General features: G+C 62.5%; 2 protein-coding genes across 8 annotated transcripts in view; both read left to right on the top strand.

Annotated features, from left to right (window-relative positions):
• The window catches only part of DLGAP3 (DLG associated protein 3), a 32880-nt gene extending 27763 nt beyond the window's left edge, over positions 1-5117 (top strand). For all 5 annotated transcript variants that reach the window (XM_068159307.1, XM_068159311.1, XM_068159310.1 and 2 more), the window contains exons 8-12: positions 104-189; positions 846-1270; positions 1953-2044; positions 2227-2370; positions 3064-5117. In XM_068159307.1, coding sequence (XP_068015408.1) covers positions 104-189; positions 846-1270; positions 1953-2044; positions 2227-2370; positions 3064-3282 — 966 coding nt within the window. In that variant the 3' untranslated portion in view covers positions 3283-5117. The remainder of the gene's footprint in view (positions 1-103; positions 190-845; positions 1271-1952; positions 2045-2226; positions 2371-3063) is intronic.
• Positions 5118-5808: 691 nt separating this feature from the next.
• SMIM12 (small integral membrane protein 12) lies at positions 5809-7727 on the top strand. 3 transcript variants are annotated; one of them, XM_068159303.1, is made up of 2 exons: positions 5809-5845; positions 6722-7727. In XM_068159303.1, the coding sequence occupies exon 2, from the start codon at positions 6734-6736 to the stop codon at positions 7007-7009; it is 276 nt and encodes a 91-aa protein (XP_068015404.1). In that variant the 5' UTR covers positions 5809-5845; positions 6722-6733; the 3' UTR covers positions 7010-7727. The 3 variants fall into 3 exon arrangements, with proteins under 3 accessions (XP_068015404.1, XP_068015405.1, XP_068015406.1); XM_068159304.1 differs by lacking the exon at positions 5809-5845 and adding an exon at positions 5852-5937; XM_068159305.1 differs by lacking the exon at positions 5809-5845 and having other exon boundaries at positions 6567-6934; positions 7356-7727.
• The last annotated feature ends 5656 nt before the right edge of the window (positions 7728-13383 follow it).

Here is a 13383-nt window from a genome sequence, read left to right as displayed (position 1 = left end):
CTCCAAGCTGGCTCTGAGCCTGCCCAAGAGGTGTGGGTGGTGCTGAGACACCATGCAGTGCCTGGGGACCGCCCTTCAGTGCTCTCCCTTTGTCCCTCGATAGGTTGAGGCCATCTCTGACTCGGATACAGAGAGCAGGAGCCAGAGGGAGTTCCACTCCATTGGAGTGCAGGTGGAGGAGGACAAAAGGTACCACACAACTGGGCTGGGCTGAGACCTGCCACGCTCACTGCATGGGGGAATTGGTTTCCTCAGGGCTCCCTGAGCTCCTCATGCCACAGCTGTTTCACAGCATCTTTTCACTCTCTCCTTTTGCTGAGATGCCCAGAGCTCAGCACCATCCCTGTCCCAGGCTGGTGGCACAACCCAAAGCAGGATTCCCTTCCCTTTGCCCTTGCACCTTGCTGCTGCAAATGGGCTGCCCAGGGAAGCGGCTTCCCTGCTCCCATCCTGTGCTTGGGTCTCCTCTGCTGGGCTTTGAGCCTAGACAAGGATCAGATGAGATGTTCAGGCTTCTCTGCAGCTGAGCATGATGTTTTGGCTGGGGTGGGAGTGCCATGTGCTGGGACCTGCATGGCCTGAGGGAAGGGAGCTCCAGCAACTGTGCCCACGCAGCCCTGGTTCGTGCTCCTCTCCATCCTTGGTCCGGCGCTGGTAGCCATGGAAACGGGCTAAGAGCAGAGGAGATGAGAGACAGGAGGCTGCTCAGGGCTGTCCCCGAATGCTCTGGGATCCATTCCCCATCCTACTCCTGGGCATCCCTCACCCTGCCCGTGCCCACCATGCTGCCCAGAGGGGTGTCCCTGCTGACCGCTCAGGTCCCCGCACTCTCTCGCCCTCCGCAGGAGAGCGCGCTTCAAGCGCTCCAACAGCGTGACGGCAGGCGTGCAGGCGGACCTGGAGCTGGAGGGCTTCACCGGGCTGGCCGTGGCCACCGAGGACAAAGCTCTGCAGTTCGGGAGGCCCTTCCAGCGGCACTCCTCGGAGCCCGAGTCCGGCCGGCAGTACGCCGTCTACAAGACGGTGCACACGCAGGGGCAGTGGGCGTACCGGGAGGACTACCAGCTGCAGTACGACACGGTGGAGGTGCCCCGCAGGGACGCCTGGATCGAGAGGGGCTCCCGCAGCCTCCCCGACTCCGGCCGGGCCTCCCCTTGCCACCGCGATGGCGAATGGTTCATCAAACTGCTGCAGGCGGAGGTGGAGAAGATGGAGGGCTGGTGCCAGCAGATGGAGCGGGAGGCTGAGGACTATGACCTGCCGGAGGAGAGTGAGTCAGGGGGGGTTGCAGGGTCATAGAATCACAGAACCACAGAGTGGTAGGGGGTGGAAGGCACCTCTGAAGATTATCAAGTCCGGTGCCCCAGCCAGAGCAGGATCACCTAAAGCAGATCACAGATTCACAGACTGCCTCAGGTTGGAAGGGATCTTGCCCAACCTACCTGCAGTCAGCAGGGACACCTCCAACTAGAACAGGCTGCTCAGGGCCACATCAGGTCTTACCTTGAATGTATCCAGGGGCACATAGGAGCACGTCCAGGTGGGCCTTGAAATTCTCCAGAGAGAAAGACTCTACCTCTTCTCTGGATAGCCTGTTCCAGTGCTCACAGTTCCACCCTCACAGTAAAGAAGCTCCTTCTCACCTTTAGATGGAACTTCCCATGTTCAAGTTGATGCCCATTGTCTTAGTCAGGAGGGACTGGGGGACACACAAGCACAGTCCTGCAGTGCTCCCACCTTGCAACCACTGTGGAGCATCTCCCCTGCCAAGGCTGAAGAGGTGGTGTGGAGGCAGAAAACACTGAGAAAGCCTCTGGTGCTCACGGGGTCTGGAGGAGGGAGATGTCTCATGGGCTGGGGAGATTCCAAGCTGCAGAGGTTGTTCCACTGCTCCTGAGGAGGAGAGGATCTATGCCCTGTGGAGTTCTGACTGTCTGCTCTTCTCTCACCAGTCCTGGAGAAGATCCGGAGCGCTGTGGGCAGTGCCCAGCTCCTCATGTCCCAGAAGGTGCAGCAGTTTTACCGCCTCTGCCAGCAGAACATGGTGAGTGCTGGGCAGCAGCGCCTCAGGGTCAGCCGTGGTGAGGGGGGGGTCTTGTACCCTTAGTGGAGGGAAAACAGACTTTGTAATGGCCCAGGAGACAGCTGGACAGAGACCCTCAGCAGCACTGGGGTGGGATGGCAGTGTGGCCAGCAGAAGGGACATGAATGACACTGTCCCCACAGGATCCCAATGCATTCCCCGTGCCCACCTTCCAAGACCTGGCCGGCTTCTGGGACCTCCTGCAGCTCTCCATTGAGGATGTCAGCATGAAGTTTGCAGAGCTCCAGGAGCTCAAGGCCAATGGGTGGAAGATTGTGGAGCCCAAGGTAAGGGCAGTGCTCTGCTGCACTCATACCCCACCACCTCTCCTTCACTCCTCCTCCTCCAGCACACCTGTATCCAAACCATAGCTGCTGGGCTGTTGCTGGCAACTGCTTTGAGCAAACACTTGAGAAACAGCTGGAAAAAATGAGGTTAAAGAAATGGCTGTTCCTCTGCAATGGTCTCACAGCTGCCTTGCTGGGCAGCTCTGGGCAGTGCAGCTTGCAAAGGGCTGGGCAAGGTCCCCGAACCCCCCAACATAAGGAGGACATGGGTCTGTTGGAAAGGGTCCAGAGGAGGGCCACAAAGATGATCCCAGGGCTGAAGCACCTCTCCTGCAGGGACAGGCTGAGACAGCTGGGGCTGTTCAGCCTGGAGAAGAGAAGCTGCAGGGAGACCTTAGAGCAGCCTTCCAGTACCTGGAGGCTACAGGAAAGCTGGGGAAGGACTTTTGATAAGGGTCTGTGGTGATAGGATGAGGGGCAATGGTCTGAAGCTAGAGCTAGGTAGATTTAGATTAGGAAGAAGTTCTTTACTATGAGAGTGGTCAGACACTGGAGTAAATTGCCCAGAGAAGTGTTTAAGACCAGACTGAGTGAGGCTTAGAGCAACATGGTCCAGTGAGAGCTGTCCCTGTTGGAACTGGGTGCTCTTTAAGGTCCCTTCCAACCCGAGCCATCCCACGATTATCTGTGCAGGAGGAGAAGAAGGTGCCTCCCCCGATACCAAAGAAGCCGCCGCGCTCCAAGGTGCACCCCGTGAAGGAGCGCTCCCTGGACTCGGTGGACCGGCAGCGGCAGGAGGCTCGCAAGCGGCTCCTGGCAGCCAAGCGAGCTGCCTCCTTCCGCCAGAGCTCGGCCACCGAGAGCGCCGACAGCATCGAGATCTACATCCCCGAGGCGCAGACCCGGCTGTGACCGCAGCCTCCGCTTTTCTACCCGGACTGGACGGCACGGCCGTAGCTCACTGTGATGGGGGGGCCGCGGGGACACCCTGGGGCAGCTCTTGGCCCCACTCACAGCTTCTCTCTTTTCTATCTTCGACCTTTCGCGGATCCGGCGGCAGGTCAACGCAAGCCCGGGTCCGCCCCGTCCCGTTGCCCCCCTGCCCGCATGCCCCTGCCAAGCCTCTCCCAGGGTCCGGGGCTCACCCTCCCGCTGTCCTCTTTGGGGCCGTGTCCCCTTCCCACCCCCACCCCCCAGACCTTCTGCACCCCCCTTTTAGCCTGCATCCCAACTAAAAGAGAGGTGACCCTCAGCCCCCCAGCCCTGCTGGAGGGGAAGGGGCTGCAGGCAGGCCCCCCTCCCCCCACCTCTCTGTACTCAGTGCAATCCCCCACTGTGCAGTGGGGATGGGACCCTCAGCCCAGCCAAAGCCCTCTGCTCCCGCCCCCCAGACCTGCCTGCACGAGGCTTTGGGGTGCAGCGGGGACAGGGGGTCCCTGGTGCTGCCGACACCTGCTTCTGACTCGGGTGCCAGGGTGCCCCAGGGTCCCTTTTCATCTATAAAGATATAAATACAACCCGAGGAATAACCCAGAGTCTCGAGGTGACCAGGACAGTGCTCTGGCTGGGACAGACCAGAGCAGCAGAAAGCCTTGGTCACAGCCAGCCACCCCTCTTCCCTCACAGAGCATCGTGACACGCTTCTCCCCTTTCTGCTCAGCCCATCCGTCTGTCCCTCCATCCATCTGTCCTTCCCTCCTGCCAGCCTGGAGTCTGGGAGCACCCCTGCAGCGTGGCAGCAGCTCAGGATGGGGGGGATTGATCCCTCCATGCTTTGCTGCTTTCCCAGTGTGTGAGCAAGGTGGTAGCGGTGGGGACACCTGCCACAGCCTCTTGGCACCTGTGATGCCAGACACTGTGGTGGCTCTATCCTGGGCCAGGCTTGGTGCTGGCAGGTGGGATGGGAGCACAGACACGGCCAGCAGCTGCTCTGAGTGTGGAGGGCTGCTAGAGATCACCCTGAAGGGGGTCACTCACCTCTTTTACCTGAGGTCCCAGTGCCCTGTGGCAATGGGACACCCCAGACAGGGCTTTTAGTGTGCTCATTGCCCTGTGGGGACAAGGACCACCGTGGAGTGCTGCTGCTCTCAGTTCCCCCATTGCTGTGCACAGATCCAGGAGTAGGGTGGGGGTTCCCCATGGGTCCCCTCCAGGGCAGAGCAGTGTGGTGAGGCAGGAGGCTGCATCTGCCCCATCCCTGTCACCATCCCCATTCCCAGTGCCTCTCCAAGCATCCTGTCATCACCCCTGTATCCCTTTTAGTGGCAGAGGTGGGGGGGATCCCATCCCTGTCCTCCACCTCTCCGCACCAGCAGCCCCATGCAGCATCACCAGCCACCCCCCAGGCAGGGCCAGTGGGTGCCAGGGAGCTCCCAAAATCCAGGGCCGAACCTTGCCCAGGGCACTTAGGCAGGGAAGCAGGAGCAGAGGCAGCTGGAGGGGGGCCCAGCTTGTGCCCCCCATGTAGCAGGGGGGCCAGGGCCAAGCAGCAGGATGCCTCTCTGGGGGGGTCCCTTGCTGCAGGGGGTCTGTTGGTGCTAAACACCTCTGGGATAGCAGTGTCTGCTCAGCCACCCAAACTCCTTTCCCACCCTGCTCCCCCTCGCACCTCGGATTTAGGGATGTGCCTGGGAAGGGGCCCCCTGGCCCCCACCCCGGCCAGCACCGTGCAGTGACCGTGACACGTGGCTCCCTTTTTATTGTAACAAATCAGCGCAGTTAATAAAGATGACTTTGGTTACTCCGGGCCAGTGGCCCCTCCCCGCAGGGACGCGGCTGGTGCCGGGCTCGCCTTTCCCACGTCTGCTGTCGCTTCCTGTCCGTGGGGCGGGAGGAGGTTGTCTGAGGGGTGGGAGGTGGGGTGGGAGAGGAGCTTTCACTAGGGCAAGGAGCAGAGCTCTCTGTGGAGTGCCTGGGGTCTGGCTGCAAGTCTCTGTGTGGGTCTTGGCCAAGGATGTCCTCACGGATCTCTCCGTGGATCTCTTCCCGTGGGGATCCCTGTGGCTCTTTCTCGTCAGTATCACCGTGGGTCTCTCCCCACAACACTTTCCCTGTGGATCTCCATGCGGGCGTTCTCCTGGGTGGATCTACCCATGCATCTTTCCTCAGGGGTCCCTCCTCCTGTGTATCTCTCCACATGGTTATCCCAACAGGTCTCCCTGTGGGTCTCGCCTCCAGGTCTCCTCGTGTGTCTCTCCCCATGGATCTCCCTGTGGGTGTCTCCCATGGGTCTCCCCGTGGGTACCTGCACAGCTCTCCCCATGGTTCTCTCGCCGTCTCTCTCTCCCGTGGGTTTCTCCCCACGGGACAGCGCCATCCCGGCGTCACTCCTCCAGTGCCGCCGATTCCGCACTGTCCGCCAGGGGGCAGGAGCGCTCCGCCGCACGGAGCCGTCGCCGCTCCCGGCCGCGCTCCACTTGGGCCGCGCTGAGCGGAAGGGGCGGGGCGACGGCGGCGGAAGCGGCGCCGGGCGCAGGTGAGCGGAGTGCGGCCGGGGCTGGCTCCGGGGCTGCCTCCGGCTGCGGGGTAGCCCCGCGGGGGCCGGGTGGGGGTCCTGGCGCTGCCTAGGCGAGTCCCGGCTCCTTGTGGGTCAGGGCGCTGCCGTCCGCTGCGGCCTTGCCCGGCGGCGCCGCGTCCCGGCGCTGCCATCCCGCAGGCCTCGGGCACGGCGGGAGCCTGGGCACGGCGGGGGCCTGGGCACGGCGGGGGTCTGGGCACGGCGGGGGTCTGGGCACGGCGGGGGTCTGGGCACGGCTGGGACCTGGGCACGGCGGGGGTCTGGGCACGGCGGGGGCCTGGGCACGGCGGGGGTCTGGGCACGGCTGGGACCTGGGCACGGCTGGGACCTGGGCACGGCGGGGGCCTGGGCACGGCGGGGGTCTGGGCACGGCGGGGACCTGAGCACGGCTGGGACCTGGGCACGGCGGGGATCTGGGCACGGCTGGGGCCTGGGCACGGCTGGGACCTGGGCACGGCGGGGGCCTGGGCACGGCGGGGGCCTGGGCACGGCGGAGGCCTGGGCACGGCTGGGACCTGGGCACGGCGGGGGTCTGGGCACGGCTGGGACCTGGGCACGGCGGGGGTCTGGGCACGGCGGGGGCCTGGGCACGGCGGGAGCCTGGGCACGGCTGGGACCTGGGCACGGCGGGGGCCTGGGCACGGCGGGGACCTGGGCACGGCGGGAACCTGGGCACGGCGGAGGCCTGGGCACGGCGGGGGCCTGGGCACGGCTGGGACCTGGGCACGGCGGGGACCTGGGCACGGCGGGGGTCTGGGCACGGCGGGGGTCTGGGCACGGCGGGGGCCTGGGCACGGCTGGTGACCGCCGCGTTTCGCCCCCTGCCGGGCGCAGCCCCCCGCCGCCATGTGGTCCGTAGTCTGGGCGGCCGTGCGTTCCAAGGCCCCGTACGTCACCTTCCCCGTGGCCTTCGTGGTGGGGCTGGTGGGCTACCACCTGGAGTGGTTCCTCCGCGGCGACCCCCAGCCCGCGGCCGAGGAGAAGAGCATCTCGGAGCAGCGGGAGGACCGCAAGCTGCAGGAGATCGCGGGCAAGGACCTGACCAAGGTGGTGAGCCTGAAGGACAAGCTCGAGTTTGCCCCTCGGGCCGTGCTGAACAGGAACCGCCCGGAAAAGAGTTAGTAAAAGTGTTTGGGCAAAAAGAAGTGCCCTGGAGAGACTGTCCTGGGGCTGGGGGCTGGCTGTGGACTCCTGTGTCACTTGCACATCATCCACCAGCCTCCCTCCTGTACCTGGGCAACATGCTGTGCCCATTGCTGCTCTTCACCCTCCCAGTGCCCTCTGAGAGGCCAAGGTTTCCTCACCCTGCAGACGCACTCAAGACAGCACCCAGACCTCTGTTTTGTGGCAGAGCAGGCAGGGAGCTGTGCTCTGGAGATGGAGCCTGTTTGACACTCATCAGCTCAGCCTGTCCTAGCCCCTGAACCATGAAACCATTCTCCTCCTGGTTCCACCCACGTCTCTTTAGGTTTGGTTTCTTCCATGGTGTGAAGACAGAAGAAACTCGGACCTGAGTGATACGAGGTCAGGATCAGGCTGACCACCTGCAGCAGGAGGACCTGATGTCCTGCATGCAGCTGTCCTGTGGCTCCTTGTGACCTCCAGGACCACTCTGCTGTGTTACACCTGTGGGACCCTGGACAGTGGTGGAGATCTCTGGGGAACCCTTCTCTGCATCATCCCCAGGCTTCACAGTGAGGAAGGGGGATGGAGGGAGGTGAAGTCCTGGTCCTGCTTCTGTCACAGAGCTCTGAGCATGGTGGTGGCTTCAGCCTGGTGTGTAGAGAGTGGAGACATCTCTGCCCTGTGTGGAAACAGCCAGAATAAACTTCTGTCGGTCCTTGGGCCTCTGTGTCTTCTGCATCAGCACCTGGCCCCAGCCCTGGCTCTGCTTCTGCTGCCTGTGTTTTCAAGAAGCAGCCACGGGAGAAATGCTGTCCCTGTTCCTGGTCAGACACTGACCTTGGGGCCTGGCAACAGTGGGCAGGAAGGAGAGGGAGGCACCCAGATCCCAGCCTGTGCTGTGGTGGTGCCTCCCTTCCAGCTCCCCCAGCCACGTCAGCCCCTTCCACCCCCTTATCTGGACAAGGAGGGCAGTGGCAGCACTGGGTGGGGTCCCAGGGGACCGGGTGGGGTCCCAGGGGACAGGGTGGGGTCCCAGGGGACAGGGTGGGGTCCCAGGGGACAGGATGGTAGTGCTGGGCTGGCTGTGATGGGAGAGACTGGCAGCGAGCTCTGGGCACCCGTGGCTGGTGTCCCCTCCAGCTTTGAGTGTCACCACCAGCCCAGCAAGGGCAGTCCCTGAGCGGAGCAGGGCAGGTAAGGGTGCTGGGCCCCCAGCCAGGGTCGTTGCTGCCTGCTGGGTTGTTTTTTCCCGTGGTGCCTGAGCCAGGCCTCGGTGCTGCCCCGGCCTGGCCTTCCCCTGCCGGGGACGATAAATCTGTCGTGGCTGCTGTGAAGCCCTGAGTTCAGCAGCCAGAGCAGCATTTCACATGGCTGTGTCCTCAGAGCCAGCCCCTGCCCTCCTGACAGCTTTACTGCCCAGCTCTGTTCCTTTCTGACCCTCCCTCCCCGGGCTGGATCTCTGCCCTGTGCCCAGGCTTGCAGCCTGGCACCACCAGGAGCTCTCTGGCCTTGGCCGTTGCGAGGTGAGGGCAGGTGGGGATGGGTTAGAAGGTGCAAGAGGAGTCTCAGGGTAATGGAAAGGCTGTCCCAGCCCTGCCCCACTGCCACCTCCTGCACTGGGGTTCACAGCAGAATCACAGATTGGAAGGGACCCTCAAAGGGCAGCTTGTCCAAACCCCTGTAGTCAGCAGGGACACCTTCAACCAGATCACGCTGCCCAGGGCTACATCAAGTCTGGCCTTGGGATGGGGCTTCAACCACATCTCTTGGCAACCTGTTCCAGTGTTTCACCACACTCGTGCAGTTTCCTCCTGGTGTCCAACCTCAGTCTCCCCTGCTCCAGTTTCAAACCATTTCCCCCCCGTGCAACCACCTGGGGTGCCATTTGCCTCATGGGCTGCAAGTGCCCATTGCTGGCTTATGTCCAGCTTGCCCATCAGCCTGGCTGTGGGGCAGTGCTGAGCCATGGCTGCTCCCTATTGTAGGGCAGGGTGGGAATGGTTCCATCCCTTCCCCCGGCCAGGACCCAGCTCGGAAGCCTCTTTGGAGCTGCCATTGTTCGCCCCGCGCCGCAGCGGCTCCCGGGGCTGTTTATAGCTCATTGATCCCCGTTCCCAGGCCTGCCTGGGCACAATTGGGCTTTGTCAGCACCTCGCTGCCCTGTTTCCTCCCCTGGGCCCGCACCGTGTCGGCTGGGGGAAGCTGCTCCAGCGGGATGCTGGAGCAATGGAAGGGCTGAGCCCTAAGAGAGACACCTGGCTAGGCAGCCCCTGCCCTGCACCTGGCTAGGCAGCCCCTGCCCTGCTGGTCCAGCTGCATTCCCAGCTGCTTTCCCTGTGTCTGTGCCTCCTGTCCGTCCCCATCCCCAGCAGTGCTGCGGGGCTGTGGTTCCCTGCAGGCGCTGGGGCAGGGGTGAAGCTGCTTCCCAGAGCCTGGTTGCCTTTCTCCTAAGGCCTCGGTGCTGTAATCCCACCCTTCCTCCCATTGAATCCCAACAATGTGCTGCTGCCTGGGAAGCGCCGGCGGGACAAGAATAGGAGCCGGAGAGTGCTGGGGTGAGCAGCAGCGGTGGCTCACAGAGGGTTTGTGCTCCTGTGTCCCATCCCGGAGCAGTGCAGTCACCCTGGCACCAGAGGCACTCTCCCTGGCTCACTGGAGAGCAAGTGACATGTCCTCCCCGCTCGTCCCCCGCAGTCCCCAGGATGTCTGCTCCCTCCCCTGGCCTGGCCAGCCGAGGCTGTTTCCCAGGCTCTGATTCTGCCCTTTCCCTGAGTGCAGCCGAATCCTTTCCCAGCCTCCCTGTCTCACCTTCCCCTTCCTGCCATGGCTCTGTGGCACAGGCCCACCATGCTATGCCCAAAAGCTCCTTCCTGCAGTCAGCAAAAGCTCTGAGGTGCTGTGGGAGAGGAGCAGCTCTGCTCTGCACCGAGACACAGCCCCTGAGCCCTGGATGGGAACAGCTACAGCAGATTACAGTCCCTTCAGCAGCTCCTCTTCTTCCACCCACAGCTCAGAGCTGACTCCCCCAGCACCTCAGAGCCACCACAGCTCCTTGCCTGTAGACCACACCATAGAGTCATCGAATCATTTTGGTTGGAAAAGCCCTTTAAGATCACTGAGTCCAAGCATGCTCTAACTCTGCCAAGGCTGGTACTAAACTATGTCTCTCAGCACCACAACTCTGTGGCTTTGAAACACCTCTAGGGATGAGGATTCCACCACCTCCCTGGGCAGCCTGTTCCAGCCTTTGAGAACCCTTTCAGTGAAGAAGTTTCTTCCAATGTCCAAACCTAAACCTGCCCTGGTGCAACTTGAGGCCATTTCCTCTTGTCCTATCACTTGTTGCTAGGCAGAAGAGACCAACCCCCACCTGGCTCTAACCTCATTTCAGGGAGTTGTAGGGAGCCAGAAGGTCTCCCCTCAGCCTCCTTTTCTCCAGACTAACCAACCCCACTTCCCTCAGCTGCTCCTCACCAGCCCTGTTCTCCAAGCCTTATGGACCATCGACCTCCCCACAGCAGCAAGAGCCCCAGCTCTGCAGGCAGTGCTGCGCTGGGATGATGCCTCGAGTGGCTGCCAGGGGCAGGACCCCCTCCTGAGGTGGGCAGGGGGATGCCAGGCAGAAGGATCCCATTGCCTGTGGGCAAGGAAGTGGCTGGAGGGGAGGGACAATGTCAGGATGCGGGAAGCGGTGGGGCCACGGAGGCTGCTTCCTCCCGGCCGCGGTTCTCACGCGGGGCCGCATTGTCTGCCCTGCCCGCGCGTGGAGGGCTAAAGATAGCCCTGTGCTGGGCAGGAAGGCAGCTCTGCGGCTCTGCCTGCTGCCTTTGTGGCACTGGTGCTGCTCAGGGCAGGACTGACCTGGTCTAGGATTGCCTCAGTGGAGGGTGATGCGGGCAGGTCATGCAGAGGTTTAGGGCATCCCTGCCTGGTCTCGGGGCATGCTCCTGCCTGAGCCTGCTCTCCTCTGAGAGACTGTGGGGTATGGGGGGCTGGGAAGCTGTGGGCAGAGCCCTGGGTATGGATTAGGTCCCAGTGGGATCTGGGGGCTGTGCTGTGGCCCCAGCTGGCATCCCTGTGCCCAGCCCTTTGCTTTTCTTCCCCTCTCAGGGTGAGTTCTGCTCCCACCGTGGTTCTTCCTGCAAACAGGTTGGATTTAGACACTGGGTGTTTTCTCCCTGTGCTTGGGCAGAGCCTTGCAGGGGACACACACTGTGGCAGCCCTCAGAGCTCCTCTCCCCAAGCATGGAGCAGGGTAGTGCAGGGAGGGCTCAGCGTGGACTGGTCCTAACTGGGACAAGGTCAGGAACCTCCTCACAAACCTGTGGCCATAGAGCAGAGTCACAGAGCTCCCAGGGGCTGTGGCTGGTGTTAGACCAACATTCCTGATAGGAATTGGGGTCCCAGGACTGGCAAGACCTTTCCTGACTCAAAGGGTGCTCCAAGTGGCCACCTCCCTGCTCCCAGGATTCTCCCAACCCACTGATGAACAGCAGAGGAGTGCACCCCTCTACCCAAGGGACACCCCACAGTCTGAGGCTGTTGGTGGTCAGATCAGGTGTGTATCCATCTGTCTGTCTGTCCATCCACCTCGTAAACCCCACAAAGCTCTCAGCAGGGGTACAAAAGCTGCCCTCCTCCAAACCCCATGCTGAGGCCAATGCCAGTGCAGAGGGCGCAGCCTGTGAGTGGCCACGGGAACAGTCCTGTGGGGCCATGCCCAGGGCTCTCCACCATCCTGGCTGGATGGCTGTGGTGGCTTCTGGTGCCTGTGCATCACTGGGGCTGTGCTTGCTGCCCATTATTGCAGAGCTGAACCCACGGGTGTCGATGGGAGCCTCTGACTGCATGCCCTGCTTGCCTGTGCCCCCCCGGGCTCAGTATCGTGGGCTGGGGCTGAGCATTCCCAGAAAGGCACCGGAGGGCCCTGTTTACTCAGGAGGGAGTGTGGAGGTGTGAGAAAGGTCCTGTGTGTCTGGCCAGCCGCTATCTGTCCCTCTGCTTTGCCAAAGGGCTCCGTGGGGCCAGCCCTTATCAGCTGCAAACTTTTATTTGCCTAAGGGACACCCACCCGCCTTCGGGGGGGGGGCCTGCTGGCAGCACTGCCCCCCACCGCTGACCCAGTCCCACCACGCAGGTGAACCCCTAGCTGTTGTTGTTGGCACCTGCCGCGGGCAGGCTCTGCTGACCCCGGGTCACTGCGGCCACCTCGAGCTGCCTTGTGACAACAGGGGAACAATAGCGGGACACGGAGCCGTGTTTGCGCAGCACCCGCGGCCGGCCGCCGTGGCCAGGCAAGGGGGCTCTTGGCTGTCTTGTTTTCCCCCCTCGCAGAGCTGTTTGGCCGAGCCTGATCTTCCCCTGGTGCCAACGAAAACATCAGCCCGGGCGAGGGGCCGCCGGCGGCTGGTAAACAGGCGGCGCGGCTGCGCCGTTCCCTTTCGCGCTGGCATTTCCTCCCGGCCGAGCTCGCTGCTGGGCTGCTCCCCACAGAAACCTGCACTGCTCTTGCTCCGGGGCTTTGCAGCTCTGCTGATGCACTGGGCAGCGCTGGGCAGCGCTCACTCGCATTGCACTGGGGTCCCCCAGGCAGTCCCCGCTGGGCAGGGCCCCTTTGGCGATGGTGGGAACGGGACAGGATTCCTCCAGAGGGTATCTACCCCAGCATCATCATGGAGAGGGGCAGGGGAGGCGTGACAGCCGGTAGCATATACCCCAGACCTCCATCCCAAGGGATTTTATCCTCCACCCCATGCCCAGAAGGGAAAAGAGCCAAGAGCCACGAGCACAGGCTGTGCACCAAGGGCATCAGGGGCGGGTGCCTCCCTCCTCTCTTCCTCCAGTGGCTGATGGCAGCGATATGGCCTCATATCACCCATATTTCATTTTCTCCAGGGTATTTTTAGTCTGTCCCACCCTTGCTGGGGAGGCCTTCAGCTGAGAGCAGGCTGTGCCCCAGGCTGGCTTGGCCAGAGAAACTAAACAACAGCCCCAGCCACATTGTGTGTCTTTATCTACACCTCATTTCCACCTATTATGCAGCCACCAGCAGCTCCACAGCATCCACCGAGTTTATCTGCAGCAGAGCTGGGGCACAGGGCTGAGTTCTGCTTGGGGCCACCCAGAGCTAGCACCACAATGACACCCTGTGACAGCCACTGGACTGAGGCTGGGGATGGGACACTAACAGGGAGGGTTTTGCTTTCAGTGTTGTGAGACACCATCAGCACAGCTGGGGCTCAAAGGGCACCCATGCTTCCCACTGCCTACAGGACAGCAGCTCCTGCTCCCTCAGCCCCAACCATTCACTCACCCACCCTCCCCAAGGCAGCTGCAGGAAGCTCAGTCATGCCACACTTCATCTTTTTCAT

The sequence above is a fragment of the Melanerpes formicivorus genome, unplaced genomic scaffold (genome assembly GCF_026170545.1).
Source record: "Melanerpes formicivorus ecotype bairdi unplaced genomic scaffold, bMelFor1.0.p_v2 SCAF_45, whole genome shotgun sequence".
NCBI classification, from domain to species: domain Eukaryota; kingdom Metazoa; phylum Chordata; class Aves; order Piciformes; family Picidae; genus Melanerpes; species Melanerpes formicivorus.
Note: the sequence above shows the minus strand (reverse complement) of the source record. Positions and strands in the feature narration are given on the sequence as shown.

Coding starts and splice junctions, on each gene's coding strand:
- SMIM12 (XM_068159303.1), top strand. CDS start 6,734: ATGTGGTCCGTAGTCTGGGCGGCCGTGCGTTCCAAGGCCCCGTACGTC.